Source organism: Festucalex cinctus, chromosome 20, assembly GCF_051991245.1.
Source record: "Festucalex cinctus isolate MCC-2025b chromosome 20, RoL_Fcin_1.0, whole genome shotgun sequence".
In the NCBI taxonomy this organism is placed as follows: Eukaryota; Metazoa; Chordata; class Actinopteri; order Syngnathiformes; family Syngnathidae; genus Festucalex; species Festucalex cinctus.
This window is the reverse complement of record NC_135430.1, coordinates 11637797-11665356: the sequence shown is the minus strand read 5'-3', so window position 1 is coordinate 11665356 and position 27560 is coordinate 11637797. Positions and strand designations below refer to the sequence as shown.

At 40.8% G+C, this 27560-nt stretch overlaps 2 protein-coding genes across 5 annotated transcripts in view; both read right to left on the bottom strand.

The window, feature by feature from the left end:
- Window positions 1-18685, bottom strand: part of boc (BOC cell adhesion associated, oncogene regulated) — a 49412-nt gene extending 30727 nt beyond the window's left edge. Inside the window, exons 1-4 of one of the 2 annotated variants that reach the window (XM_077509353.1) lie at window positions 16377-18685; window positions 8592-8768; window positions 8388-8498; window positions 4488-4643 (exon numbers count right to left, since the gene is read on the bottom strand). The gene's annotated coding sequence lies outside the window, so the exon portion shown is untranslated. The remainder of the gene's footprint in view (window positions 1-4487; window positions 4644-8387; window positions 8499-8591; window positions 8769-16376) is intronic. The other variant, XM_077509352.1, reaches the window with a different exon arrangement.
- A 4064-nt stretch (window positions 18686-22749) lies between these two features.
- On the bottom strand, window positions 22750-27479 carry spice1 (spindle and centriole associated protein 1). 3 transcript variants are annotated; one of them, XM_077509032.1, is made up of 17 exons: window positions 27038-27479; window positions 26723-26770; window positions 26494-26631; window positions 26316-26418; window positions 26118-26215; window positions 25792-25853; window positions 25597-25712; window positions 25375-25500; window positions 25054-25310; window positions 24844-24975; window positions 24638-24746; window positions 23989-24078; window positions 23620-23918; window positions 23369-23552; window positions 23245-23296; window positions 23032-23095; window positions 22750-22960 (listed from the first exon to the last, which is right to left on the bottom strand). In XM_077509032.1, the coding sequence occupies exons 1-17, from the start codon at window positions 27134-27136 to the stop codon at window positions 22901-22903; spliced, it is 2037 nt and encodes a 678-aa protein (XP_077365158.1). In that variant the 5' UTR covers window positions 27137-27479; the 3' UTR covers window positions 22750-22900. The 3 variants fall into 3 exon arrangements, with proteins under 3 accessions (XP_077365158.1, XP_077365159.1, XP_077365156.1); XM_077509033.1 differs by having other exon boundaries at window positions 26316-26391; window positions 27035-27478; XM_077509030.1 differs by having other exon boundaries at window positions 27035-27477.
- Between the last annotated feature and the right edge of the window lie 81 nt (window positions 27480-27560).

The following is a 27560-nucleotide window of genomic DNA, read 5'->3' as shown; positions in this document are numbered from 1 at the left end:
CTCGTTCCCTAAACTACGGTGTCCTGGAAGCGGCAATAAAGGCCAGTCCAGCAGCACTCCTGTTGCTTCTTCCCTCCTCCTGATTTGGTATGCGCAGTGTAATGACCCCCCCCCCCCCCCCCCCCACTCCTCTTTTTTTGGTGGCCTGCAGGCCCTGTAGTGCAGCTGTGCTGTTGTGGGTCACGTTTTTTTTTTTTTAACTGTACAATACACACACACTCTCATACTACACTGATCACAGTTTCCCTGCTCCTCTCATTTCCTTCTTTAGGAAATGTCCATTTCACTCAGCACATTTTTTTTTTTTTTTTTTTAAATGGAGGCAACCATTCCAAATCTGTTCAGTAATAAATAGCGTGTGTAGGAGGTCAAGTGTCGTGGGTATAAATTCTTGTTCAGGGTACACAATAGATTTTCTACCGCACGATGCTGGACTGGGTTTTAAGCGGTCTATTTTCTAAGCGGTCTTGAATACAGTATATCAATTGGAAAAAGAGAGGCAGAAAAATAATTACAAGTTTTATCCAAGAAGAGAATAAGGGCAGAAAGAAATTGGGCTACTGCAACTAAGACAAACTGTGTACTCTACAGGACGAATTATCGGGAAAAATCATATAGTTTATTTAATTTGATCCAAGAGGAGACTATGGGTAGTGAAACATCTACAGCAAAGAGGAGAGTGAGGAGTACAATATCCCAGTTGGACTTATTAATAGAAGAATGAGGGCATCCTGTATTAACCTCTTGCAAGCAAATTATATCCAAGAGGACACTAAGGGCAGTGAGAAAGTGGACTTCTGAAGCAAAGGGGAGATTGTAGAACACTTTGATTGGACACATTATTGGGAAGAACTAGTGTCTCCTGACACATTTTAACTTCGAGGAGACTTGGGACCTGCAATTGGCTGGCGACCAGTTCCGGGTGTACGCCTACTGCCCGAAGCCGGCTGGGATAGGCTCCAGTACCCCCCACGACCCTTTTGAGACTTAGGACAGAGAGAAGGCATGCTGCTGCATCAAAGTGGAGAATGAGGAGCATAACACCCTGATAGGATAACTAGTGAAAAGAACAAGGGTCTCCCTGTTTTCACAATTTGAGAGGAGAATGAGGATCTACAGTGTTCGCAATGAGGAGACACATTATCCCAAAGGAGACTGTGGGCCAAGAGTAGAAAAAGCAAACACTGTGGAGCTTAATACTCCAATAGGACTAATTTATTGGGAAGGAAGGCGGCTCCCTGTATTCACTGCATGGTAAGGAGGCACATTTTATTGAGAGGAGAATCAAGAAAATCGGGCTGCTGCACTCAATTGAAGACTTTAGAGAATGTCACAGATCGATGGAGAAAGTAGCAAGCGACACCTGTTGAGGTAGAGGAGTTGGTCGCCAGGGAGACATCTGACACAATATCGCTCGAGACCTTTGTCCTGTCTGTTTCCGTGATGGTGCAGAAGGGAAGCAGTGCATGCTGGGATTGCATTACGGCCCTGCTGGGAGAGGGGCATTCTGGGGGGGGGGTCCTACGGGGCAGGGCCTCTGGGGGATGCGGCGTGTTTAATGGGCCTTTCATGGCCGGCCCACAAAGCCCTTTGTCCCACGCTAATTCATCCTGCCTAGCATGGACAGCGAGAGCGGGATGGGGGGAAGCCTTGTTTTTGTGGGGGCTGCAGGGTTTTCCTCTCGATGGTACATGTAAACAACATGGGCAAAAAGGTGGAACTACCTGGTCAGCCAGGGTTCAATGTGACACTCCACATTCTCCGCTTTCCTGCATTTGGCCCGCAGGCTCATCCAGGATGAAGATGCTCTCATTACCGAAAATGAAACAAAAAAAATTCACGATTTTTCAACTACTCTAATTGGGGTGTTATACTCCAGAATCTCCACTTTGGTCAAAAAGCTTTTCTTTTTTTTTCTTTTTAAGCGTAAACCAAACAGCCACGAAAACAAAACCTTGTTGCTGGTCATTAATCTTCAGCTGAGGCTTACATTACATCACTGAGTCATACAAAAATTAGTGGCTTTTATTACATCTGTATTTTTTTTCCCTCATGTTTTCGCTGCGACTTGAAAATGGCACACGCGGTTTATGCGGGTTGACGACATGTCTGTACGTGCACGTCGCATTTCTTCCCTGCAAACGTTGCAAACGTGCGCATTTTATGTGGCTTTAGTCATCAGGACCTGAATTAATGGGAGAAGCCACAAGTCAGACTGGCCGATGATGTCGTGGGAGTGGACGACGGGAACTGAAAATGCATGCGGCAGGAGAGCGGAGACTGTGGAGTACCCCAGTAGGACTGAGGAAATAGTGAAAACCAAGATGCATTCAACGCATCACTTAACAGAAACAACTAACAAACAACCGAGGACAAAGGCCGTCTTAAAGGAATGAGTCATGTATTTACTTCAAGGTAAGGAAACACTTTATCTGAGATGAGACTAAGGGCTCCAAGAGAGCAGCACACTACAGCAAAGTGAAGACTGTGGAGTTTAATACTGCTAATAGGACTAATTATCGGGAAGAGTCAACTGTATTAACCTTACACCAAGGAGACACATTTTATCCAAAATGAGACTAAGGGCAAAGAGCAGGAAAGTGGAGAAGAGCAGGAAAATAGAGACTGACGTATAATGCCCAAATAGAACTATTTTTTTTTTTTTTAGAACAACGGGGTCTCCACTATTTACTTCTCTGCAAGGAGAAAAAATTTATCCAAGTGGAGACAAAGGGCAGCAAAAAGTGGAGCACCACTGCAAAAAGGAGACTGTGTATGTCCGAACAGAACACATTTAGAACATTATCTCATGTATTAATTTCTCAGCAAGGATACAAATTTTATCCAAGAGGAGACTAAGGGTGGCCACTAATTGGAGCACCACATCAAAGTGGAAACTGTGATGTATATTGCAGATAATTAACATGAAGAACAAGTCTCTTGTGTTTACGTATTTACTTCTCAGTAAGGAAGCACACTTTACCCCATATGAGACTGAGGGCCAAGTACAGCAATGCAAAGACTGCGGAAATACAAAATTGAACTGCAATTGAGCCGCAAAAGCACTCCGTCATGGTTCAAATCCTAACAATACACGAGACACTTAAACAACAGGTGTCATCCCGCGAGTGGCGTGTCAGAATAAGCGGGATTAATGAAGCATGAGGCGAGGTAGAGTCAGCAGCATAGCGACCGGTGCTCCACTTCCTGCGTACGCCTAAAAATAAACGCATGTGAGCTGAAAAAGCGCAGAGCAGAGCACATGTCAAAAGCTGGACGACTCATTCGTCTTTTTCCGCGTTTTCCTCCGCTCCTAAAATGTATAAAAAGACTCCAAAGAGCTCATGGGAAAATGTCGGACTCCTCACAGCAGGACGCGCATGATGAATGGGAAATGTGTCTCGCCTTAAAATATAGCATGGCAGCATGCTTGTTTTTGTTTTAAGTGCAAAATGTTTTGGAATATTTTAAGAAACAGAGTATAAATGTTGCAGAGTGAAATATCCACAACGGGCAACAGTAATTTTGATATTTGACGCTGACGTCTTGATGTAGTATCTGAAAACATTGTGTTACATTGTATATTTAACTCTAAGCTAGCTCTGGCTACTAGCTAGTTAGCAAGCTATTGCAAATCAGTAACTATCACGCTGAAACAAATGTTGACAAAAGTTAACATATTTGAAAAAAAAAAAATTTATCCAACTATCCTTCGCTCCACAAGCTAGCTCGCAAGAGAAATGAATGAAAATGTCAATAAATTTGAACAAAATCTATCCATCTGTTGCAAAGCTTGCTCACAAGATAAATGAGAAATGGTAAGCAAGTAAAACGGCAACAAATGTGAAGAAACTTAACTAAATCTAACCATCTACTGCTAAGCTAGCTTGCTAACTATAGCAGATACATTAAGTAACCTGGCAAAAAGATATGAAAATTGGGTGGGTGGGAGTTTGGGGGAGTAGGAAATCTCACTAGAGAAATGACAAATAAACAACGTCAACAAATTTTGAACAAAATCTATTTATCTGTTGCCCTGTTAGCTTGCTCACAAGAGAAACAAAAAATAAAGTAAAATGCTAAGCTAGTTTGCTAACTATTGCAGAGATATAGCAAATTAAGTAAAATGCCAAAAAATGTTACAAAAACTGAAATATATATATATATATTCATTACACTGGCAGGAGCTCACTTGCTAACTATTGCAAAGAAATGACATCTTAAGTAAAATGGCAAATACATGTTACAAAAACATCTCTTGCCACTTTTTCACATAAAAAAAAAAAAAAAAAGTACATAAAAATTTGTTTTTAACTAAATATGGACTTTTCAAGACCATATGAATCTGTGCATTTTTCAAAAATCTTTATAACTTCATTACTCTTCCTTTTTAGGTTTAAGCCACCTAAAAAATCATTTTCATATCGCAATATGGGCAATATAGAGACAATATTGTGTAGCATAAGCCGAGCGGATATTACACGGACCTTCTGCAGCCGCTGCCTTGCGGAAGAAGCTTAAAGGATGCGAGAGGGATTCCAGTTATGAATTTGTGGACGTCAACGTTGGCGAGCGAGTTAGAAGAGTCCAAATGAACGTCGGCCAAACAAAATGACATCCCGCCGTCTCCATGGAGAGACCCACTGGGCAGAAAAACAACAACATGGGAGTCATCGTGACACACAAACACGCACGCTGTAATTCACCCTGAGGTCCGACCCCACCTGAGTTTGGATGTGTGCCTCGGCAGCACAATCGCAGTGGAATGAAAACACATGAGTAAAGCTTTAATAAATGGAATGAAAAAGAACAATAAAATCTCCGGATATGAAAAGCTCCCGAGGCGATGACACGCGGCTAAACTCAATCTAGCTTCACATGCATAAAAGTTTATGGGGGTGTGTTTTTGCGCGTTTGTATGTAGATTCATCTAGGGCTGTGCAATTATTCGAAATTCAATTACAATTTCAATTATTGCACTTCACAATTACAAAATCAGCATAATCGTAAAAAAAACGATTATTAATCCTAATTTTGGAGTTCTACTCATTTTTGTTTCATTCAAAAGAAACTTGCATAATTAGTGTTTCAAACAATTTTGTCTTTTTAATTTTATTGTGTTGTTATTTTTTATGTTTTTTACGTTCAAACATTTTGTTTTGTACCAAAAAATAAATGATTGTCCTTCTGCACAGTGCACATTCTGCACTTCAACATAAATAAATAAATATATATTATTATAAATATATATGATTATAAATTATGTTTGGTCCAAAAGGAACTTACATTTTTATAGTTTATATATATATATATATATATATATATATATATATATATATATATATATATATATATATATTATTTTATTTACATATTTATAGTATTTGTTTTTTTTATCTTAATATTTTTTAAATGCTTAAACATGATTGTTTTGTACCAAAAATAAATAATCGTTTGAATAATCGTGATTTCAATTATTGCCAAAATAATCGTGATTATTTTTTCCTTAATCGAGCAGGCCTAGATTCATGTAGGATAAATAACAGTCAAACGAGTATAATACTTGCAAATGATTAAAAAACAAAAAACAGTAAGTTAGCAAAATTCACACAGCTAACAAAGCACTTCCTGTATTTCTGCTCTTATTCTGAAAGACAAAGTGCACTGCTTCCACTACGACTTAGCCATCGATTTTTACAACCGGGAACGTCAGTTTCACAATAAATAAAGTAATTCAATAGATTAAAAACAGGAAGTGACTTTTTTTTTTTTTTTTTTTTTTTTTAAATCAGATTCACTGTATTATTTAATTGCTGCTTTTTTCAGAACTATTACAGAAAATATGGAATCATTTTTGTTTAGACCACATCTTCATTTCGATTCTATAACAACAACAAAAATGAAAAGAGTAGGGGCCCCAAAACTGAACCTTGTGGAACACCATACAACAGTTGGGTAGAGAAACTGGCCAAAAATCTCCCATTTGCTTTCTTAATGTGCTTTACTGATTGGTCGAGTGGGTAGTTAAAAGGATCCATAATGAATAACAAACCGTGAGTTATGTCAGATTTATTGAGAATTATTTGTTCAATCTCCTTGGTATGTTTTTATGTCAAACAAAACTATTTGTGGTGCTTTGTTAGTAAAGAGCCGCAAGCCTCGCTCCGTCTGGTGTCTGAGCCCCGACACATCATCGAGCGTCGTCGTCTGAATAACTTGTGAATTTATATCCCTAATGGCGGCGCAGCGCGCTTCGCCTCTGTAACTGCGTCCAGATGCGGCAGACACTGGTAATTGGACCTGGAGCCAGTTAAATCCCAGGCCCGCTCCGCTCGTCACCGCAGCGGCTCAGCCCACTTTTTCACTTTCTGTGTTTTTTGTTTTTTTTTTAAGTCAATTTTTATATTCAAGCTCAGTGTGTGGCTAGGTGGTGTTTGGTCTCAAGCAAGGTTCGCGGGATGGGTGCGATGACGAATGGATGGCAGAAGAGGGCCAGACAGTAAAGTTAAGTTATGGCTGCAGGCTGGTTTGAGATGAGAGGGGTCAAAAGGTGTACGCTGTATATCACATGTAAAAGGAGGGAATGCGGCTCGGCTTGGGACGTGGGGAGGAAGGATAATCACCCTCATCCCCCAGCACCCCAAAGAAGATGATAAAAACAGAAATGCACATCCAGTAATCTATCTACTGTGGATATAAAAAGTCTACACACCCTTGTTGTTAATGTGACCTACCCCCTAAAAATAAAAGAAGAAAACTTTCCCGAGAGAAGTACAAATAAACGCGAAAACTGGTTGTGTTTAAATTCGTGTTACTCAGGAGTGAGCACACACCTGCTCCAATAAAGTTCAGCTGTTCTAGTAGGCTTTTCCTGACATCTTTATGGTCACATCTTCACAGCGCAGGCCATGGTCAGCAGATCTCATTGTACAACACGTGTCAGTCAGGAGAAAGGTACAAAAGAATTTCCAAGGCGTTAAATTTACCAAAACAACAAAGCAAAAATAAATAAACGAATAAATAAATAAAAATTGCCCAAAAATAGCAGATGATTTTTTTTTAAGTAAAAAAAAAACAAAAAACTAAATAAAGTAATGTAAACCAGACAAATGTTCTGTCTGTAATTTTTTATATCTTATAACCAAGAAGGGACCAAAAAAACAAATTATATCAGAAAGCCAAAATGTGTCAGGAAAAGCCTTTAGAAAAGTGGTGTCCAAACTACGGCCCAGGGGCCATTTGCGGCCCGCCGTCCATTTTTTAGTGGCCTGCAACATATGCTAAAAATGGAAATTGACTCAGTTCAAATAAAATAAAAAATTAAAAAAAAATGTTTGGAGATGGTCAAAGTAAGAAGGGAGGGTGTCGAAAAACACAAGCGCTATTAAAGGTAATTTTAGTTAACAAACTAACGAAATAAACTAAAATTCGAAAACGAAACGAAAACTAACTGAAATTACATTTTACGTTTACAAAACTAACCAAAACTATAATTATAGCAAAAATGTCCTTCGTTTGAGTCTTTGGTGTGATTTTTAGTAGATTTATTTTTATATCAACCGGAATAATGACGTTTGAAAGTATGCCACACAGAAGTGACATCATCTAGTAGCAGCCAATAGAAAAGCACCTTCAGATGACGGCGCTCCCACGTTGTTTTTTTAAATATTGCGCACAAGTAATACACATAAAAAATAATAATAATAATAATACTGAAACTAACTAAAACTAAGCATTTATTAAAGAACTAAAACTACTAAAAACAACCACCCTGAAAACTAATAAAAAAACAAAAATGACAAATTCCAAAACTATAATAACCCTACTGCCATATTACAAATAAAATGGTTTATATACTGTAGCATTTTTCTAAATATGCAAAAGCACAAATAAATTATTTGACTAAACACAATTTCTCTTCATAACATTATGTGGCCCTTGCGTCCTTCTGATTTTCTGTATGTGGCCCTCAAATGAAAAAGTTTGGACACCCCTGTGCTAATCAGAGGCACTTCAAATGCTGGCAGGTGACAACAATTTAACATGCATTTGACGCACACAAAAAAAAGTCAGACATGGTCGGAATAAAACCCGTGTTCCCAATGGTGGGCTAAACGTGGATGAAGACAGGAAAAAGCACCTGGTTTTACCATCCAAACCTGACTTGGATGTCTCCATCCTCCGTTATTTTCTCTCCCTCCGCTATCATCTATCTACCATCCCTCCCCTCCTTCCCTCTTTCCATCGCTCCCTCTTGGACTTCCTGCTTTCCAGCCTGCCAGACGGTCGTAATTAACGGGGAAAACGATAGTCCCCCCTGGCCCTCGGGAGCCCTCCAACACTGGCCCGAGTGTGTCTCTCTCTTATGCATGTGTGTGTGTGTGTACCTCCAGACTTGGCCCTCGGTCCCACTTCACTCAATGCGTCTTTATGTTGGAAGCATGAGCTCACCCGCTCCAAGAAATACACCCAATGACTTGCAGGCAACACAGAGCCGCCTGGTATCCAAGAGAAATAACACAGACGCGCACACTCACTACTAAGATGGGTGTCTTAAGTTTTTACATACAATGTTTGCGTGTTCTCCGTACCCTCTCCGGCTGCGGGGGCTGATCGCAGATCAGAGGGAGCAGGCTGATAAGGAGCCATGATACACCGATGCTATCTGTCAGTCACAGCCAGAGGGCGGGACTCCGGGTCTGGATGGGGTCAGAGGGCCCCTCTTTGCCTTGGTCCCTTGGCGCACCCCCTACCTCCTCCTTCCTTATCTAAAACAAACAAACAAACAAACAATGGGTCCTCAAGAGGCACACACAAAAAACAGACTATGCAACATCAAAGACCAAGATTTCACACAGTCAAACGCCCCAACTTGGAATTTTACTACAAAAGTCTAGAAAAAGTGCTAGAAAGCTAGCTAGTTATAAAGCTAGCTAGCTAGCTAGCGAGCTATATTACATTGACATTTTCCTTTCATTCATGATTTTGCAGGCAAACTAAACAATTTTCTTAAAAATATGTTTTTGACATTTACTCTTTTGTGCAAATGTACTGACATTTTAATTTAATTTACTTTTTGAGCTAACTTAGCTCAACAATAAATCTTTACAATTTTCTTATTGGGTTTTTCACATTACATACTTAAATTGTCATTTCTATAAAAGAGCTGGAGAGTTAGCTTAGCTAAAGATGGTTACATTTTTATTTATTTCTCTTGTGAGCTAGCTAGATTAGCACTAGGTTTTTTTTCAAATTTGTCTGATATTTTCATTAAGTTGTCATTTCTCTTAGCTTAGGGATTGAATTTGACCATTTTCTTGATATTATGTTTTAGACATTTTAATGAAATTGTCAATTCTCTATGACAGTTAAGCTTGGTTAGCAATTGGCATTTTACTTGGTCATTTCTCTTAAACAAGCTAGTTTAGCAACAGATGGCTGTGAATACATTTTGTTAAAATTTGTCAACACTTGTTTTAATTTTTATACATTTTTAAATTTTACAGTGTTTTTTTTTTTTTTTTATGTGACATGATTCACCTGTGCATTATATCATACATTACTTTTGCGTTTTATCATTTTAGTACCCTAAAACGGGACATGTTACTTGAAATTGTCTTTTTATTTAGACATATACATGCGGGGCAAAATGACTTTGAAATCCAATTTCAGATTTTTTTTTTTGGTTATTGTTGACAAAAATTCATTACATTATTCAAAAGGATTTTTTTTTCCAACCTATTTTTCCCGAATCACTTGGATCAACCTGGCAAATAAATAAATACAATTAAAAAAATAAATAAATCACAAAGCATCCTGTGGGAAATGTTTTTATACCAAATTGCATTTCTTTTCTACTGTCATCTGATCACATTTAAATGTGCAATCCTGTATGCAAACACGCATGTGATGCTTGTTGCTAAAAACAAAAATGCTAACATTGACACGGACAGCATTGATTTAGCGACACAATGAAAACAAAGGCAGATATTTTAACCGGCTGGTTCTATATGGACGCGACCAAAGTGTTGTTTGTTTGCAAAAAGAAGCGTCTGCGGAAAAAAAGCGACGCTGTTAATTTTCAGTTGCAAAGCCACAATGTTTCCCTAACTGAGAGTGGAGACGTTGCTTATAGGGCGGTGGCGGAGTTGCGCGCGGCAAACATTGGCCCTTGCCCAACGCCAGCGTTCGGCTCCGAGAATGTCACTCTGACAGCCGCCTTTTAAAAGCTCTTTTTTTTTTCTTTTTTTTTACCCTTAACAACAAATCATATGTGTCGACTATTTTCCAAAGCATGTGGAAACCATTAAGGTTTGGGAATCATTTCGCCCCCACCCTCCTTTACCTCCTTTTTGCTTCAGTCAGTTATTTCTCTCATTGGGGAATTTCATGAGCACATCCATCACTGCAAACGAGTTCAGTTGAATCGCAGAGGAATCGTGTTACTGATATGGCAATGCTGACTGGGATTACATGATAATTGCTAAACTGGGCGACAACACGGCTCACACGTAATTAGCATGAAGTCTCATGTAAATGAGAAAAGTAAAAGTAAAGAAAAAGAAACAGGTGAAGACGTAGTATCATGATACAACAATTGTGCAGTGATTACCCCACTTTGCACATCGTTATATACTAAAAACTAAATTGGGGGAATATAGCAAGTGTCAAAATAGTTTGTATTGCGATACGTATTGTCGAAAAGGTTGCACTCGCATGCATCACCATGCCTCTGTGCGTATGTGTACAAGCTCCAATGTGAGTCTAATGTGTGTTAGTGTAAATATTGTGTCGCGCTCCAGTAGCAGCTCTCGCAGTAGCCGCACGCTCGGGCTGTTTATTTTCGTTCCTGACGGGCGACTTCTTATCAAATAAGCTCTACCCCGCCGCAGGATGTCCAGCCCACGTTTTGTCCCGCCTGCAGTTCATTTAATGACCGACAGCGTCACGGGGCCACGGATGCGACGGACGACGCTGGCGTTTGGTCTGGTGGTTGCTATGTCTGCGCTTGGATGAAGATAAGGCCTTCAACAATGAAGACATGAAGGAGTCGATGTGGGTGACGAGAGTCACAACACGAAGGAGCGGATGAATTGAGCCGATCATACGCAAGCATGGTTGTTGATATGGGATAGGCCGCCGTATACCTCGAATTACCTTGGGATTGGTATTCGTTTAAAACATTTTGTAATCAATTTAAAAAGCATTTGCTTCTCCCACTAGTTGCTGAATCAGTGGAGGCTGTTGTTCATGGATCTCACTCCGCTTCATCTATCCTTCCTTCCTTCCTTTAGTCTTTCCTCTGGTCTCCCTAATCTGTTGGAAATTAGATGTTTCTGGGGTTGGTGAAAGATTCTGGTTTTGTAAATCTGTGGGTGGTAGGTGGTGTCTGGTTGGTGCTGGATTTCACTTTGTTTCATCTTTCTTTCCTTTGATCCTTCCTCTGGTCTCCTGACAATTTCACGACTCTGGCAGGACTGACGTATAGCGATGATAATAATAATGACATCGGGAGTCGGGAAGGCTGCCGAATGAATAATACTGAGCTAAAAAAACAAAAAAACAAAAAACACGTTTTGAAATTTTGAGTTCAAACATTTTTTTACAGTGTGTCCCATACATGGGGGATGTTGGCGTTTCTGCAGTAACCTCCTGACTACCAGCAATTCAAATTTGCCCTCTGTAGTGGACCTTTTAAAAACTGAATACCTCCCAGTGCATACGATTGAATTAACTCCTTTTGTGCTCTATAGAGGACATTCAGAGCTTTCCAATGATACCAAATGTGTAGGGGTGGGGCTTCCCTCAGTGCAAGCACTTTTTAGGGAAGATCGAACACATTTAGGCTTTAAATGTTGTTAGCATGTGTTCTATAAGACTCTTAAGAACACAAAGTATTATTTGAATTATTTTAACTGTATTTGTATCTGTAGTAGACACATCATAGCTTAAAAAAAAATATATATATATATATATATATATATATATATATATATATATATATATATATATATCCCCCCCCCAAAAAAAAATAAAAATTCTTGTGCAGTATTCCAGTTACTTCACAAAGATTGGGGAATATCAAAATAAACATGATTGGACAATATTTTTTTTCCTGGTAGTCAAGAGGTTATAGTTTGAAAGTGGCACTGGATCTTCCCCTTGCCTAGCTGGGCAAGTCATGGGTGGAAAAACATTACATAAACAGAAAAAGCTCACAAAATATTTTAAATGGGACTCAACTATTTGCAAACAAGCCATTATAAAGTCACTTACATAAATCAAAACGATAATTCAATTAAACCACCTTTGCTGAAAAGCAGCTTTCAAAACGCAAATAAACAACAATCATAATCTCTTGACTGATTTCAGCTGTTCCTGAGTGGACGCCAGCGTGTACCTGACTAAGCAAACACATTTATTTTGATTTTTCGCCTGCTTTCATGAAGAGTGCACCCTAACTGAAACCACCTGGCCATTATGAGACCCCCGCCGATTACGACTCCGTGTTTACGTCCACGTGTGAGCAAGTCTGGGCGAAGAGGTTTGTGCATCGTGTTGACATCGCGGCGTTTGTGTGTGCGTGTGCGCGCGAGTTGTGAGAATAAACAAACACGGAGCGAAGGGGACTCACGTGGCGGTATTATCAGAGCTCACAGAGAAGACTAACTGTTTTTTTGTTTTTTGTTTTTTTTCCCTGTTGCTTTGATTCAAGGCGGCCTCTGCTGGCCTCCTTTTTTTTTTTGTGACCACACACACACACACACACGTCATCAATTCAACATGTGGCTCTAATCAGCGGATTATTTTTAGTTGGTTTAATCACTCACGATTGTGTTTTCAGCATCTATACACTAAAGCGTCTCGGCAGTGAAGTTTTTCCATCCCCTGACCTCCTTACGGGCGAGGGGGTCAAAGGTCACCGCGCTCATTTTTGTTTCCTGATTGCAATCACGGTGACTGGTGGTGATTTGGGGGGGTGCAAACGGCAAGATGGCAAAATCCAATCCGCTTTTGACTCCGAGGAAAATCCGCAAAATAAAAAGTTTGGTTTGGAGGCCGCAGATCAACCCACCACCAACACAAACACACACACTGGCTTGTACAGTAAGCACGCACACACACAATTTGTGGTGTGGTAAGGCATTCATCCTCCCTTTTTTTTTCCCTCTCTCGCTCGCTCGCTCTCTCTCACTCACCCACACACACACACACACACACACTGACTTATACACTCATTAATCTGGGCAGACTCAGGAAACCGCTCCAGTAAGCTGGCCGGAGGCCCAGCGATGGAGGGAGGGAGCGAGGGTGATTTTGGGGAGGGTTGCAATCAAAGCCAGCTAAGTTGAGGACAGAGAAAGAGGGAGGGGAACAGGGAAGAAAAAGAAAAGAGAAAGGAAAAGGGGATGGCAAGAAACAAGTTCTTGTTCTGTGTACACAATTTGTACACACCTCATTAAAAGTGGAAGTCAAACCAAAAATTTTCTTTACAGTTATATATGTTGTATGTGGGCCCAAACACGACATTCTGATTAATATTGTGCTTATGGAATATAAATTCCACAGCAAAATCCATCCATTTTTATCCATCTCAGGGGGCGGCCATTTTGTCTCAAAAGTCCTTATACATTTCCATTTATCCGTTTTGTTTCAAGTATCATTCAGACAGTAGTGAGGCCATTATCGTTTGGCAGCTGAGGCTTTAAAAAAACAAAAAAAAAACAAAAAAAAAGCATATCACTCCCTTTCTTTTGGCTCTCCCACTGACATTGGATCGGTGTTGCGAAATTGCCTCCTGGGGAAGAAGTTTTTCAGCCGCCGACTACAGTTCAGCACTAGTTCGCGAACTCGACAACGTTCTTTAAATAGCTGCAGATGTAGCAAAATGCTATACAAAATTATATATATATATATATATATATATATATATATATATATATATATATATATATACACACACACACACACACACATATTATATATATATATATATATATATATATATATATACATATACACACACACACACATATATATATATACACATATATATATACACACACACACACATATATATATATATATACACACACACACAGATATACATATATATATATATATATATATATATGTTCGGGGTTGATGTTGTCCTATGTCGGTTTGGCCATTGTTTTCCAAACATCTTTGATGAAGTGCGATAGAAATCAGTAAACAATTACTGTTGAAATCAGATGATTTGGACAAATTTTAAGTTAAAAAATGGCTCCAAACAATTACTCGATTATTAAACTACCGGTAGTTTTTGATTAATTTGATAACTGATGACTGTTTTAATTTTGGCAGCTCTAAAAAACAAAAACAAAATTGTGTTATTCTTATCCGTTACTACTCTTGATTTTGTCACAGAAAATACCAAATTTTCCCATTCTGGCATGAATAAAAGCTTATTCAATTCTATTCTAACAGACCCCCTCTCAGTACACACATACATATTCCTCTTCCAGCACCCCCCTCTCAACAGAAAAAAAAAAAAAAAGAAAAAAAAAAAAGCAATAAAAGGTTCTGGCAAAGCGTTCCATTGGCAGACCTGTGGGGTCACCTACCGCAGAACCCACCCCGCTCGCCCCCTTGCTTACTCATGTCTCTGAATGAAACACACAGACACACTCCTACAAATACAGTAAAATGTGAGCATTGATGGTTTGTGCCCAGTACAAGCGGCACATGTTGCTGGTTAGACGCTTCAAATGCAACCCAATCTCAGGCCGGGAAGCTGTTCCGTGTCTTTCGCTTCATTGCTGCGTCCACCGCTAACCCCTCGCTCTGATTAGGTTGCACGTTAAAAAAAAAAAAAGAGAACAGAATGAACAGCCAGATTTCTGGGTGGTTTAGGAGCCGTCTATTATCCAACATTGGATCCCTTTCAGGAAGAATGAGTTGGATTTTTATTTTTTTTTATTTTTATACATACTGTCAAAAAGGATTTCGGGAAGCAGCAATTTCTGGAAAATACGCCTGAAATGTCCAAGAAGAATTGAGATTGGAACCCATGACCTCTTGACTGTGACGCAATGTTAACTCATTCACCGCCATGGACGTTTATTCATGTTCAAACCTTCTTCCCACTAAAGCACACAAAGTACCGATTTTTCGGGGTGTGAATCAATTGCTCTTCTCCCTTTTCGCTCCTCGTATCTGCCGCCGACGCATCCCGACCGGCGCGGGCCGTAGCCCGAGCCCAAGTGCCCATTACGGCGCCGCAAAGGCCCTTATTAAATGTATATATAGTCACGCTTCAGACCGTGAGACAGCGAGCTCCCGGGGAGGGACGGGAAACGGGCCCAATCCAAAATGGCCCCGGCCTGCGTGGGCGGCCGGTCGGTCGACGAGGCCGCGTCGGGTTTCACTGCGTCGGTGCCAGCAACACACACACACACACAGACAAACAATGACGGACACACTCCTCCTCTCCGGCTCTCATTAGGGAACATCTCACTTTAGGCCAGTGGTGTTATTTCAGTGTTTGTAGTTTGTTATGGGAGTGCGCATGCTTCTCCTTGTGTGTGTATGAGGAGAGAGGGAGGGTCGGGTAGAAGGGGAGTGCAAGAGTGTGATTCCAGATGTGTTTTTTTACGGCCCTGGCAGGGATGACAGGCCTTGTAAAAAAAAAAAAAAACTCTACGGGGGGGGAGAGAGAGGGCCCTCAGGGATGGAAGCAGGAGGGGGGGGGCTGGTGAGGTGGACATAGTGTTCAGAAGTTTTGGGAGAAGTTAAGTACAGGGGCAGGCTTTCGGGCCTCGGGGAGTGAAATGGAAAGGGGGCAGGATGGAGGGAATGAAATTGCTTTTCCTGGCAAAATGACGCGGGGCTTTATTGGCTCAGGTGTGCCGAGCTGCGAGCAAGTGTGTGTGCGTGTGTGTGTGACTGTGCATGTCCGGCTTGGAAAGTGTGCATGTGAGAAAGAGATGATGCATAAAACAAAAACCGATGGAAAAAGACAAGACTGATCATTCCACTTTCCTAATTTCTTTAAGAAAAAAGGAGAAAGTTCTCATTTAACCATGGGATCATTCACACTCGCATTCACAGTTATGGACAATTTACAAGCAATGACGCGAACATGCTTAGTTTTCGCAAATTTGGGAGGGGAAAAACAAACCCCACACAGGAAGGCGGGACTCGAGCCCAGAACCTCAGAAATGCGATGCTGACGTGCTAACCGCTACACCACCTCCGTGCTTTCCCATAAGTTGAGACCAAACATGTCCGACGTAACGGCGACGCTGCTGTAGCTCGTTAGGTACGCTCGTTAATACGCGTCTGTTTTACGGTCTCGCTTCAAAGACCGACTCAACATTTCATCTGCGGCTTACCTTCTGGAAGGTCGAGGGGAGGGAGGAGAAGCTGAGGGAATTTGTCAAGGTTGAGAAGAGCGAAAACAGCTGCCAGGTCACCGTCTCCTCTCTGGAAAACCACTTTGAGTTGTTTCTTCACTAGAAGATAGCAGAAAAATTGATATCACGTTATCTCATTTAAAGTAGTGTACAAAAGAAAATAATTCACCAAATATGGAGTTAAAAAAGTAACGTCAAAGTCAGAACCACTTTTTGAATTTTGATACATTCCCCAAAACAAACCTTTGAACCAATAACATATCATGTTATTGTAGCACACCATTATGAAAAGCCATGCTTGCAAAAGTAGCTAACGTCGGCTTGTTTACAGTGCTCATGCTAGCATAGTGTTGCTTGTGCTGCTATTTTGTTGAAGCTGTGTCCTTTGTGACGATCATAGTGGCACACCTTCATATTCATTCATATTCTTACCTTCTTGCCTGGATGCAGCAGCCAATCATATTGCAGCGGGGCGTGTCCTGCCTATAACTCAAGTGGTATTTATTAAGTTGCAGAGGATAAAGAATAGTGTATGACTGTGTACTGTTGTCTGCCTACATGTGCTTATGTTCAAATATCTACCACATAGATGCTAATTGCCAATGTTAGCATTAGCCATAAGTTAGCAGACCAAAGGCCGTCTACATACTGTGCGTTTGTGTTCAAATCCATTGTTTAACGGGTTATAACAGCCACATAGGTGCTAATCGTTGCCTATGTTAGCATTAGCTAAGCCAAGCTAATGACGGCTTATCTTGAAAAACTTCGTATCTCAAGGCACCAGCGTGTCTTCTTTTTTGTGACAGAAAAGGTCAGAACATGCATGTGACCGTTCACTCGCCCTCATGTACTACCTCCCAACTCCTCCCTCGAGCTTCTACAGGCACGACAGCACCTCCAGCTCTGGAGCGCAAGGCATTCTGGGGGATCAGAAACAGATGTGCTCTTCTTTTCTTAACACACACACACACACGCTGGCAGCATTTCAGAACCGGCACCAGGACACAGCCGGAGCGACGGCCCAGCGTGACCCTGAGCTTGACCTGGTCCAGCGGCACCTCAGACAGGAAAAGGCCGCAATTGGCTTCAGCTGCGACCCCCCACCCCCACACCCGACCCCGCTTTCTCATTAAGACAAACTGTTTTCAAAGGCAACGCCGCTTTCACTACCACTAAAGCCAACACCCCCGCAGTTCCGATAGCAAGGGGGGGGGGGGGTACAAATATGGAGGGATGGGGATTGGAATGAGAAACAAGTCAAAAGTGGAGCGACGGGGTACAAGGGAGGCATTTGAAGGGGGGGAAAGAAAGAACAAAAGATCAAGATGAAGGGGAAAGCGAGACGGAAAAAGGGCAAAGTGTAAGAAAATCCAGACTGAGGAAGGGGATTGGGCGGGAGGGGAGTTGGGGAGGGAAGAAAAATCAGCCATATCACTTGCAGCTGTTGCATGGCTCCCCAGAATGCATTGCAACTTGGCACACGGCTCTTTTAATAAGACAGGGCGGTGTCATGTGTTACGTTTGTGTCGAAACATCCACTACGGCAAGCGGCGGCTTCCAAAGCGAGGGGGAGAAAAAGATGACGGCGATGATAATGACAAATCGAGCCACGTAATCACAAACAGAGATGTTGTATTGTAATACGTTCAGTTCTAAATTCAGACCCTTCGAGCGCAGCGTACGTTCAAGCGACAGCAACTGAGGAAAAACTGAGACAAGCCACTGTAGAAAATGTAAATTAAACTTAAAATCACTCCATGCAAATTATATTAAAAAAAAAAAAAAAGAGAGATGGCCCTCTCTAGAAAATGGAACACTTGCAGCAAAACGGAGACTATGGAGTACAGCGTGGCGTCGCACAGCAACAGGTTAAGCTAACATTCAAGCGTGTATGAGTTTATTTTTTGCGTTTCTAGGCGTGTATAATCTGTTGGACCACAGCAGCGGTTTATGTCACCCATATGGCGAGAAGGTAGTGTGTCATCGTCTGTTTAACACAGGATTGTTTTTGTGTGTGTATATATGTATATTAGTGGTGAAACCATCTATTTGAATCACAACATTGTTTTTTAATTTAAAAGATACAAATATTTTGGTACATTGATTAATGAACCGGATGGTCTGATCAAAAAGTTATAAATCAGTATAATTCAGTTTTATGTTGTTGGTTTCTTGAATTTAGTTCACTTGAACAGTTTCAGCTTTTATATTTTAATCAACATATCAAAAGCTACAAATACACTTCATCTTTGAAGGAAATGCCATGTTTACAGTGCTGACAAGGTTATTCATATTGCGAAAATGATTGCCTACTTTATAAAAAAAAAAAAAAAAAAAACTCATTATGTGCATCATGACGTCTCAAAAAGCGCCAAATCATATTTAAATCAAATCATAATACCATTAACTCATTTGCTCCGGAAAACGTATAAATATGTTCTATTTTAAATGTATTAAGTGTAGTAGACGTAGTTATACATTTTTTTTTTTTTTATGATAGAGCATACAGAAGGCTTTGATGCAGCCACCCAACTGCAGAAAACAGGTGAAAAAAAATGGTGGTAATTACAAAATGGCCAGCAGATGGCAGCAGACCATAATAGATCGAGCAAGGACATGTTGAAAACAAGCTGTTTCCCCACAATGCTAAGAAAATTTGTGAATAATGATGAAACTTAGCTATATTCTAATTCTAATTGCTGCAAAACGGAAACAGATAGAAATATACTTTTTTTTTTTTTTTTTTTAAAGACGAGACTAATCTTCCTGATGTTAGGTTCCATGTTTTTATAGCAATATAACACAATATTCTGTGGACCTTGCAAAATAAGTTAAAATCCAGTAAAACAGCCGGGAGTGAAGTGGGTTGCTTCAGTGAAAATGGCTGGGAGTGACTGAGTTAAATGGAATCAAATAGTTTCAATTTAAAATGTCTTGTCCTTGAAAAAAATATATAAACACACACATACACATCAGTTTTAAGTATTTAGAGGGAAAAAAAAGAAAAAAAAAAGTGTGTAACCCTGAATGGAAAGTGTGTGTCATTATGCCTCTCCCAGCGTCTCAATTTGCATATTTCATGTTGCAAAGCCAAAGAAAACAAACTCCACAGCTCTGAGAGTGTGTTTGTAAGTGAGTGGCAGGGCATGCTGAGGTAGATTAATAACAGCGCTCACAGGGAGAGAGGTGCTGGAAGAAGAAGAAGAAGAAGTGGAGTTTAGGAAGGGGTTGGGGGTGGGGGGGTCTTCTGTCTTTTCATGGCTGACTGATGTGCATCCCAAATTGATTTATGAAAACGGCCCTTAATCAATTAAGTGTGGAGAAAGAGGGAGAAAGAGCACATCTCAGTGGGGGGAGGCAGAGAGAGAAGTGTTGGTGATGGGGGAGCTGGAATCGCAGCGGGAACGTGTGTGTGCGCGAATGACGCTCTTTTTGTGGAATGCGTGTGACGGATGCCAGAGCGGGCCACAGGTGTCCGACACGCTGGATGACACGTTTTGTCCCGCGGTAAAAACACTCTAAACATTCAATGGGGCTGATCCGAGCATCCATCATGGGCTGCGTAAAGGAAGCTTCTCAAACTGGGCTACCCTGTTGTATCATTTTTAAAAAGTGAATACCTACTTGACCAAATAAAACATGCACACTAACTTAACCGATTATTCCACCCGTTTTCAAAGATTCCTTTGAAAGATTTTCCCTTTTAAATTTGACACCCTGAATATAAAAGATGCAAAAAAAAAGTGGTGATAGAGGGGAGACAGTGCACATTATTGATCGCCTTAAAATAGTTTGTATCAAATCAGAGTTAAAAGGCAATACAAGTTTTTAATCCATGCATGTGGACAAGTGGAGTTGTTTAAAAAGCCCTTCCCCTACTTGGCCCTTTGTGTCTAAGACAGGCATGTGCATGCGTGTAGGGGGGTGATGGTGATGCTGTGGGGGGGGGGGGGTCATGCTGAGCGATCGTTTCTCCTGGCTGTCAGAACTCTATCTGGGATCCAGCCGGAACTAATCAACTCCAAAAGGCCTCCCCATTACCCAGGGTGCAATGGGCCACAGGCCGGGGGGCTGGCCGGTGGGAAACAGATACTACGCCCCTCCCCGACCCCGAATGCTGGCCCTACACACGTATAGTCCACGCACATACAACACTCCCACTGTTTCACGCCAAAGCAATAATAAACACTTGCGATAATATTTTCACAGCAAGCAATGGGCCGCTTCAGATCAGAAAGTTGCACAGCTGCAGAGGACACGCCTGCGCACACAGGCACACGCGCATAAATACCAAAACACAAACACTCCACAAAACATTCCATTCTGAGACCAACCTTGAGATATTCTCAGTTAGTTCAAGAATGTTTTTTTAAAAGCGTATCGTGTGGTAACTTAACTAAACATAAACTACATTGCTGTTTTAAATGAGATTTGAAAGTTCTAAATCAGCTCCAAGAGACCCCAAAAAAGGCTTTCGTTGCTATAATGTCTCCCCCTAGTGGTAGAACGACGAATCAATTTTTCAAGATTTTTGACAAATGTAATTAATTTGCTTTTAACCAGCTTTACTATTTATTTGTCAATTTTCAGACATGTTAGGTCCATGCTCATATTTAAATATTTACATTGCTCGCAAAGATGTTTAATCTGACGTTATTTAATACTTTTAAACTAGTCAGGCTACAAATAGTGTATTTTAATATGCCTATTTTTCTCGGTATTTGATACCTACCTACATGAACTTTTCCATGCTTTTTAAGATAATGTACTGCCTGAATATCCTCCTGACTACCAGCAATTCAAATTTGTCCTCTGCAGTGGACCTTTTTAAAACTGAATATCTCCCACCCAGTGCATACGATTGAATTAACTTCTTTTGTGCTCTATAGAGGACATTCAGAGCTTTCCAATGATGCCAAATGTGTAGAGGTGAGGCTTTGCTACCTTTTGGTTGCGTCATAAAAGAAAATGGCTTCCCTCTGTGCAAGCACTTTTTAGGGAAGAGGAAAAGTGTATAACACTTTTTATTGAACAAATTTAGACTTTAAATGGTGTTAGCATGTTTTCTATAAGACTCTTAAGAACACATTAAATTATTTGAATTATTTTAACTGTATTTGAACCGAGCATTTACGTTTTAGAAAATGTCCTCTGTAGTGGACACATCATAGCTTAAAAATAAAACTTTAATAAAAAATAAAACTGCAGGAAAAAAATTATTTTGCAGTATTCCAGTTACTTCACAAAGATTGGGGAATATCAAAATAAATATGATTGTACGATATTTTTGTTTTCCTGGTAGTCGGGACGATATTTTGGAATACCACTAACTATTAATATAGCACATGATGAGTGTCCAAAATGTCCAAAATGGAATCTTTTGACAAAGAGCCTAGTGCAATGTGTGCTTTGAATCTCGGCAACGTGCGAGTGTGTGTTTAGCAGAGTGACTTGCACCTCCTTCACGGGGGTGAAGTGGGGGCATGTAGAAATGAATCGATGAAAGCTAGTAAGCTACCCCCATTCACCCCACATATCGTTGCAACTGTGACCCCTATTGAGTTTTAAATCCAACTGATGTTACATAACCAATGTAGATGCGGTTATTTGACTTCATCATAATGCATTTGTGTTTATCTGTCAACATAATGTAATGTAAAAATAAAATGTTTTTATGGTCAATCACATGAGAAAAGTCCAGAGACCCTGTTGTGATTGGGGGGGGGTTGCATTGAGAGGCACTCGGGTGGGGTAATCCCCATTCACCCTCGCCCTTCACTTACTCATCTGGTCACAATGAGCTCCAGCCTGCCACCCCCCCAACCCCCATTTAGTTATTTATTTTTCCTCCTTGTGATTTCATTACGTACATAGAGTAAGTAAGCGTATTTCTAGTTGCAGCGCGGGATTCTTGAATTTTTAAAATACACACAGAACAGATTAATTTTACAATTTAAAAAACAACAACAACAAAAAACAAAAAAAACAAAAAACAGGTCACAGAAGTCTAAAATGGGTGTGGGCAAAGTGTGGCTTTAGAGTATTCGTTGTATTAATTTTTATATTGAATGGGTTAAAATCTATTTTTAAATAAAATGTTTAGCACAGATTTATTGCAAATAAATTTCGTACATAATTTAACAGGCGTTCAAGTAAACACACAAAAACAGAACTGCAGTACTACACTTACTCAGAGTGAGTCCATGTTGCCACCTACTGACTTTGTACTGCACTGCCTCTTCTCCTGACTCCCTGCACGCACACGAGATGCCTTCAGTTGTCAATACTATCGGTTGCCACGGTATCAGCATGCTGCAAAAAGTGACCACATTAAAATGAGACAACTCATCAATGGAAGACAGTACAATGAAAACAATGATTTATTTGCTTAAAGTGGAGCAAATGGCAATCAAAGAAAAAATACCTTTGTGTCTAAACTTGGAAATCACTTATTAACAGTAAAAAAACAGATTTGAATACGACATTTTTAAAAAGTCCTTTTGTCATCGAACATGAGCGGCGAGAGCGAACCAGCCGTCCTGTCCTTGCGGCTTGTCCGTTTGCTGTGGATGAATGACAACATGTTTAGTTGCAGTGACATAAAAACATCTAGTGCATTTGTGTGTTTATTTACCGATGTGCTTCCATCCCTCTGTGCCTCTTCATAATGCCGAGAATACATATGCGAACCGGCTGAGCTATAAAGATTAAACAACTTTAGAAACCCCCCAAAATCACAATTATGAATATCATAAATTCAGAAAAAAATTGCTCAGAGACACATTACAACTACAAATTTGTCAACTTTTCTTAATTATGCCCCCTGTTGAAGAATTTTCCAGCTCACCGTCTGTTATCTGCCGGAAGCAGGAGGGATCCATCAGTGCTTCCACTGCCACCTTGGTATTAAGACAACCGTCACAATTTATACTATTACAATAAATACATGGCAAGAATGTTAAACGGCCTACCTGACGGTCTTGGACTGAAGGCCGAGGCGGGCACGGGTGAGCCGGACGGGGACACCCTGACGGAAAGTGTCTGTTTCTGCTGCTCGATGAGGTCCAGCAATTGTCCTCTGGCTGCTGCGCTTTGCCTTTTGAGCTCCAGGAGGCGCTGCTGCCCAGTACTTAAGCTGTTGTTATTTGGAGTCACCTACAACAACGGCAAAGACATTTTAGTTTTGGTTAAGGGATGGCGAATAGCTTTTAGTGGCCATCACCTGATGGTTCACTTGGTCGATGTGTTGACTGAGCCTGGCAGTGCTCTCAGGCTGCGACATCTTGTGAGGTGTCGCTCGACCCGTACTGACGGAACTCGAGCCCTTATGCTCTGCGCTGTCGCTTCGAGACGATCCTCCGATGCTCCGGGCTTGGCTAAGTTGAGCACTGATCACGTCTCGGAGCCGGCAAAGCTGGGCGATCTCGGCCTCCAAGGCCTCGGGAGAAAGTCGCGACGTGAGGGGAAGACTGGACACTGAGCTGTGGGCTCTCAGCTTGTTGTGGGCACTCTGATCTAGCTCTGTGGGAAGACGATTTATTATTTATTTTTTTAATAACTAGTACATGGTACTCATAGTAAACAAATTTACCAGGAATTGGCTGATCTCCCTGTCCAGGTAAAGAGAGTCGAATGGCGGGAGACACGGAAACTGGTGGTTGCTCGGCAACAGGCTGTTGAACTGTACAGACACGGACACCTCATTAAATACACAAAATGGAGCATTCCAACTTATCTTTGTAAAGGGCAAATGTTTCTGAGAGCGCTTACAATTGGAATGCATGATTAGACTAGAGTTTGTCAGTGCAGTGTCAGTACAAGGGCTCCCTCTATTGGTAGATGAATGAATCACTTCCTAAGAACACCAGTTGCGTTTTACTTCTAAGATCCAGACATTTGCATTTAACCTTTGAGACCTTTTATTTCGATAAATATTATGTATTTTTCATGTGAAAAAATAATTTCATTTAATGATTCCTTAGGTGTGCACATTTTTGCTTGTACCAATTTGACTTTATTCCTTTAAAGTGAATATGTTTTTCTTATATTTTAACTTTATTATGAATGAAATATTTTTTGCTGTGATATTTATTGTAATTTGTATTGTAAAATCTTAATAAAAAAAATATATATAATTCTGGGAATATTTCAACTTCATTCCTGTAAACCTTGGGCTGATGGTTTTCCCATATCACAACTTTGCCATATACAAATTGAAACACAACACACAAAACAAGAACCTGTCGCAATGACATCAGAGCGTTGGGGTTGGTTGATTTGCGTCGCCATTGCCGACCCCATCGAGTCCAGTTTCCTCTCGAGCTCTGCTGTCCGCTGCTGCAACTCTGCCTGCACGTGAGATAAAAAAAAATGACTCGTGTGCATTAAAAGGGGAAGGTTTTTGTTTGTATACAAATATACTGACTGCCAGTCCACCAAACCTCACCTTCAGGGCAGAAGTCTCCTCTCTGAGAGACATGGTCTCTGCAGTAAGAGCGTCAATCAAGCTTCGTTGCTCTCTCAACTTCTCCTCAAGCTTTCGTCTCTCCCCAGTGACATTCTCCGCGTCATGTTCTCGCTAAGCAAAATAGAGAACCTTGATTCATCTCCCAGAAACATTAAGCATGTTCCACGAGGCTTTGTTTTTGAATGGTACATTTTTGAGGAGGTTAACCAGGCGCGCCAGAGCAGAAACCAAAGCCACGGAGAAACCCGTGAAGCCTTGTGCCGGACGTTGCTGGCTCTGGGTTGACGTTTGCGGACACAGGGAATCCAAGTCGAGCTCCACTTGGGCCAGCATGGTCTGCAGCAGTCCCAGGCCTGACTGTTCCCCGCTAGGAGAGTCTGCGGAGTCGCCATTCAGCTCGGCGGTTTTGCAGGCGCGCTTCCTGGTCCTGACGGAATGACAGCTGCCTGCACAACAACATCGTTTTGTGTTCAATATAACATTTCAAGAGGGTGTGTATTCTTTGGTTACCTGGCCGCCTGGAAGAAAGATCAGGGTTGAGGACTTGCGAGACAAGGAAGGAAGACTCCTCAACTGCTTCATCTGAGTGGTTGCGTCTTGATCGTAAACGTTGGACTGCAGCTGTGGCATTGAGAGCTTTAAAATAAATAAATAAATAAATAACTGTGATGAGTTCAAACATGAACATTTGCAATTCAACATTAAAAAAAAAAAAAAAAAAAAAACATTTACCAGCTTGGGTCGGCGGTCTGGCTGGTGTGCAGGGAGTTTGAGGACTAGTAAATCTGCGCTCATGACGAATTCTTTGGCGCTGAAGCCCTCCCATCTTATTATACACCTTAATTTTACTGCAAATAATGCAAAACAAACTGTTATGTGATTGTGTTTGTCTTGAAATACCCATTTAGATCCAACTGATGTGATTACCTCTGAAAGACTCTTCCCTCTGTGAACTCTTCATCACTGTAGTCTTCTGGTTCAAGGAGAGCCTGAAGACATGCATATATCTGATATATTAAATATATATATATATATATATATATATATATATATATATATATATATATATATATTATACAGCTATATTTCTGATTTTTCTCACCTCAAAAGTGAATTTAACCAATACTTTTGTCAATTAAAACTGCGCCTCATTTGCCAGAATTTCAGACACATTTTTGATTGACAAACATTTTTGGATCGGATCCCAGTAACGCATGTGTGTGCGTTATAAACATTACCACTTGCTCACAAACCTGTTGATCCAACATGGAATCATTGAATGATGACAGCTCAGTGGATCTATGGAAAACAGGAGAATCCAAGTTCGGGGCCAAGGTCACGCTGGCATGTCCTGCGGAATTACATAGACTTACAAAGTTTACATTAACATTAGATACAAAAATATGTATACAAATTCAAATTTGGGAAAAGTGGCACGTTAATAATTCTACCAGTGTGCCTTCGTGATGGGTCTCCAAACAGGTCATTGACTACGGCCAAGGCTCTGTCGGAGCGGGCCAGAACATCCTGCAATAGCAGCTTATCAGAAAACACCTGCAAACGAATACACTTTTACTATTAAAAAGAATAATATTTAATTATGTGCACTATATTAAAATAATGCCACACCTCTCTCATGATTGTTTGGCTGGCCTTGTCCATAGGGCTACATCCAGCCTGCAAGAGGCGACCTTTCATTGCTTTCTCTCGCAGCTCCCACTGAGCAGCGGCCTTGTTGTGCGACTTGTGGATCTCGTGGCGATGGTTCTGAGGACACACCAGGAAAATACATCTTTACCAGAGGTCTTTATGCTTGAAGACACCTTAAAATAAATCATTAAAGATAAACCAGATTTACAAGCTCTGCGGGGGTCAGCTTGTACACGGACAGGTCACTGACGGTGCTCTGAAACCAAAACATTGCTAATGAAGGTGCAACATTCAGGACATAGCAAGTCAGATAGACATTTTTAATGATTTGCATTATTTGATTCATATTTATGGACTAGGAGTTCTTACATACATTTAATTTATCACCTGCCTAAGTATGTTCGTGGCAGACTGTAGTTCCTACTTACGTACACATTCAGGTTAAGTCGTAACACGAGAACTCGTCATTATTGACTGAAAGCTTTGCTGTTGTTTGATTAAATAAATTAACACTACTCACCACCCATTCTCTTTTGGGAGGAGGCGCTGCCATCTTGGGGCGAAGGGGCTTTTTTAAACCCTTGCCGCTTTGCGTCCGACATCCTCCTCTAGCGAATGACATGTTCGTAAAAGTGCAATTTGACGCGTTTGTAAGGTTACGAATGTCAATGAGTTAGCATTAGCTTTCGCCAGCAGCCACTTTCACGGTAAGCGAGCTAACATTTAAAGTTACCACTAATGTGGAAAAGTAAACGTAAAACAACCCCGACGTTAGGTTTAGAGCTGACTGGTTATTCTGAAAGTTAAATACGCATCGAAATGCCAGTCAAGTTGCGAGCTTAAATGCGTACTTCGTGGCTTGTTAAGTGAATTTTTCAACCGTCGCGCGCCCCTTCCCTGTACTTGGCGTCACGTACGCGAAGAGCATGATGGGACATGTAGTACTACCGACCAGGAAGTGTTGCTGATTGTTTAAAATTTCGGTGAAAATAGTTATTCATATCAAAAGTGCTATTAAAATATAAAATCAAACCTTCGAAACTGAT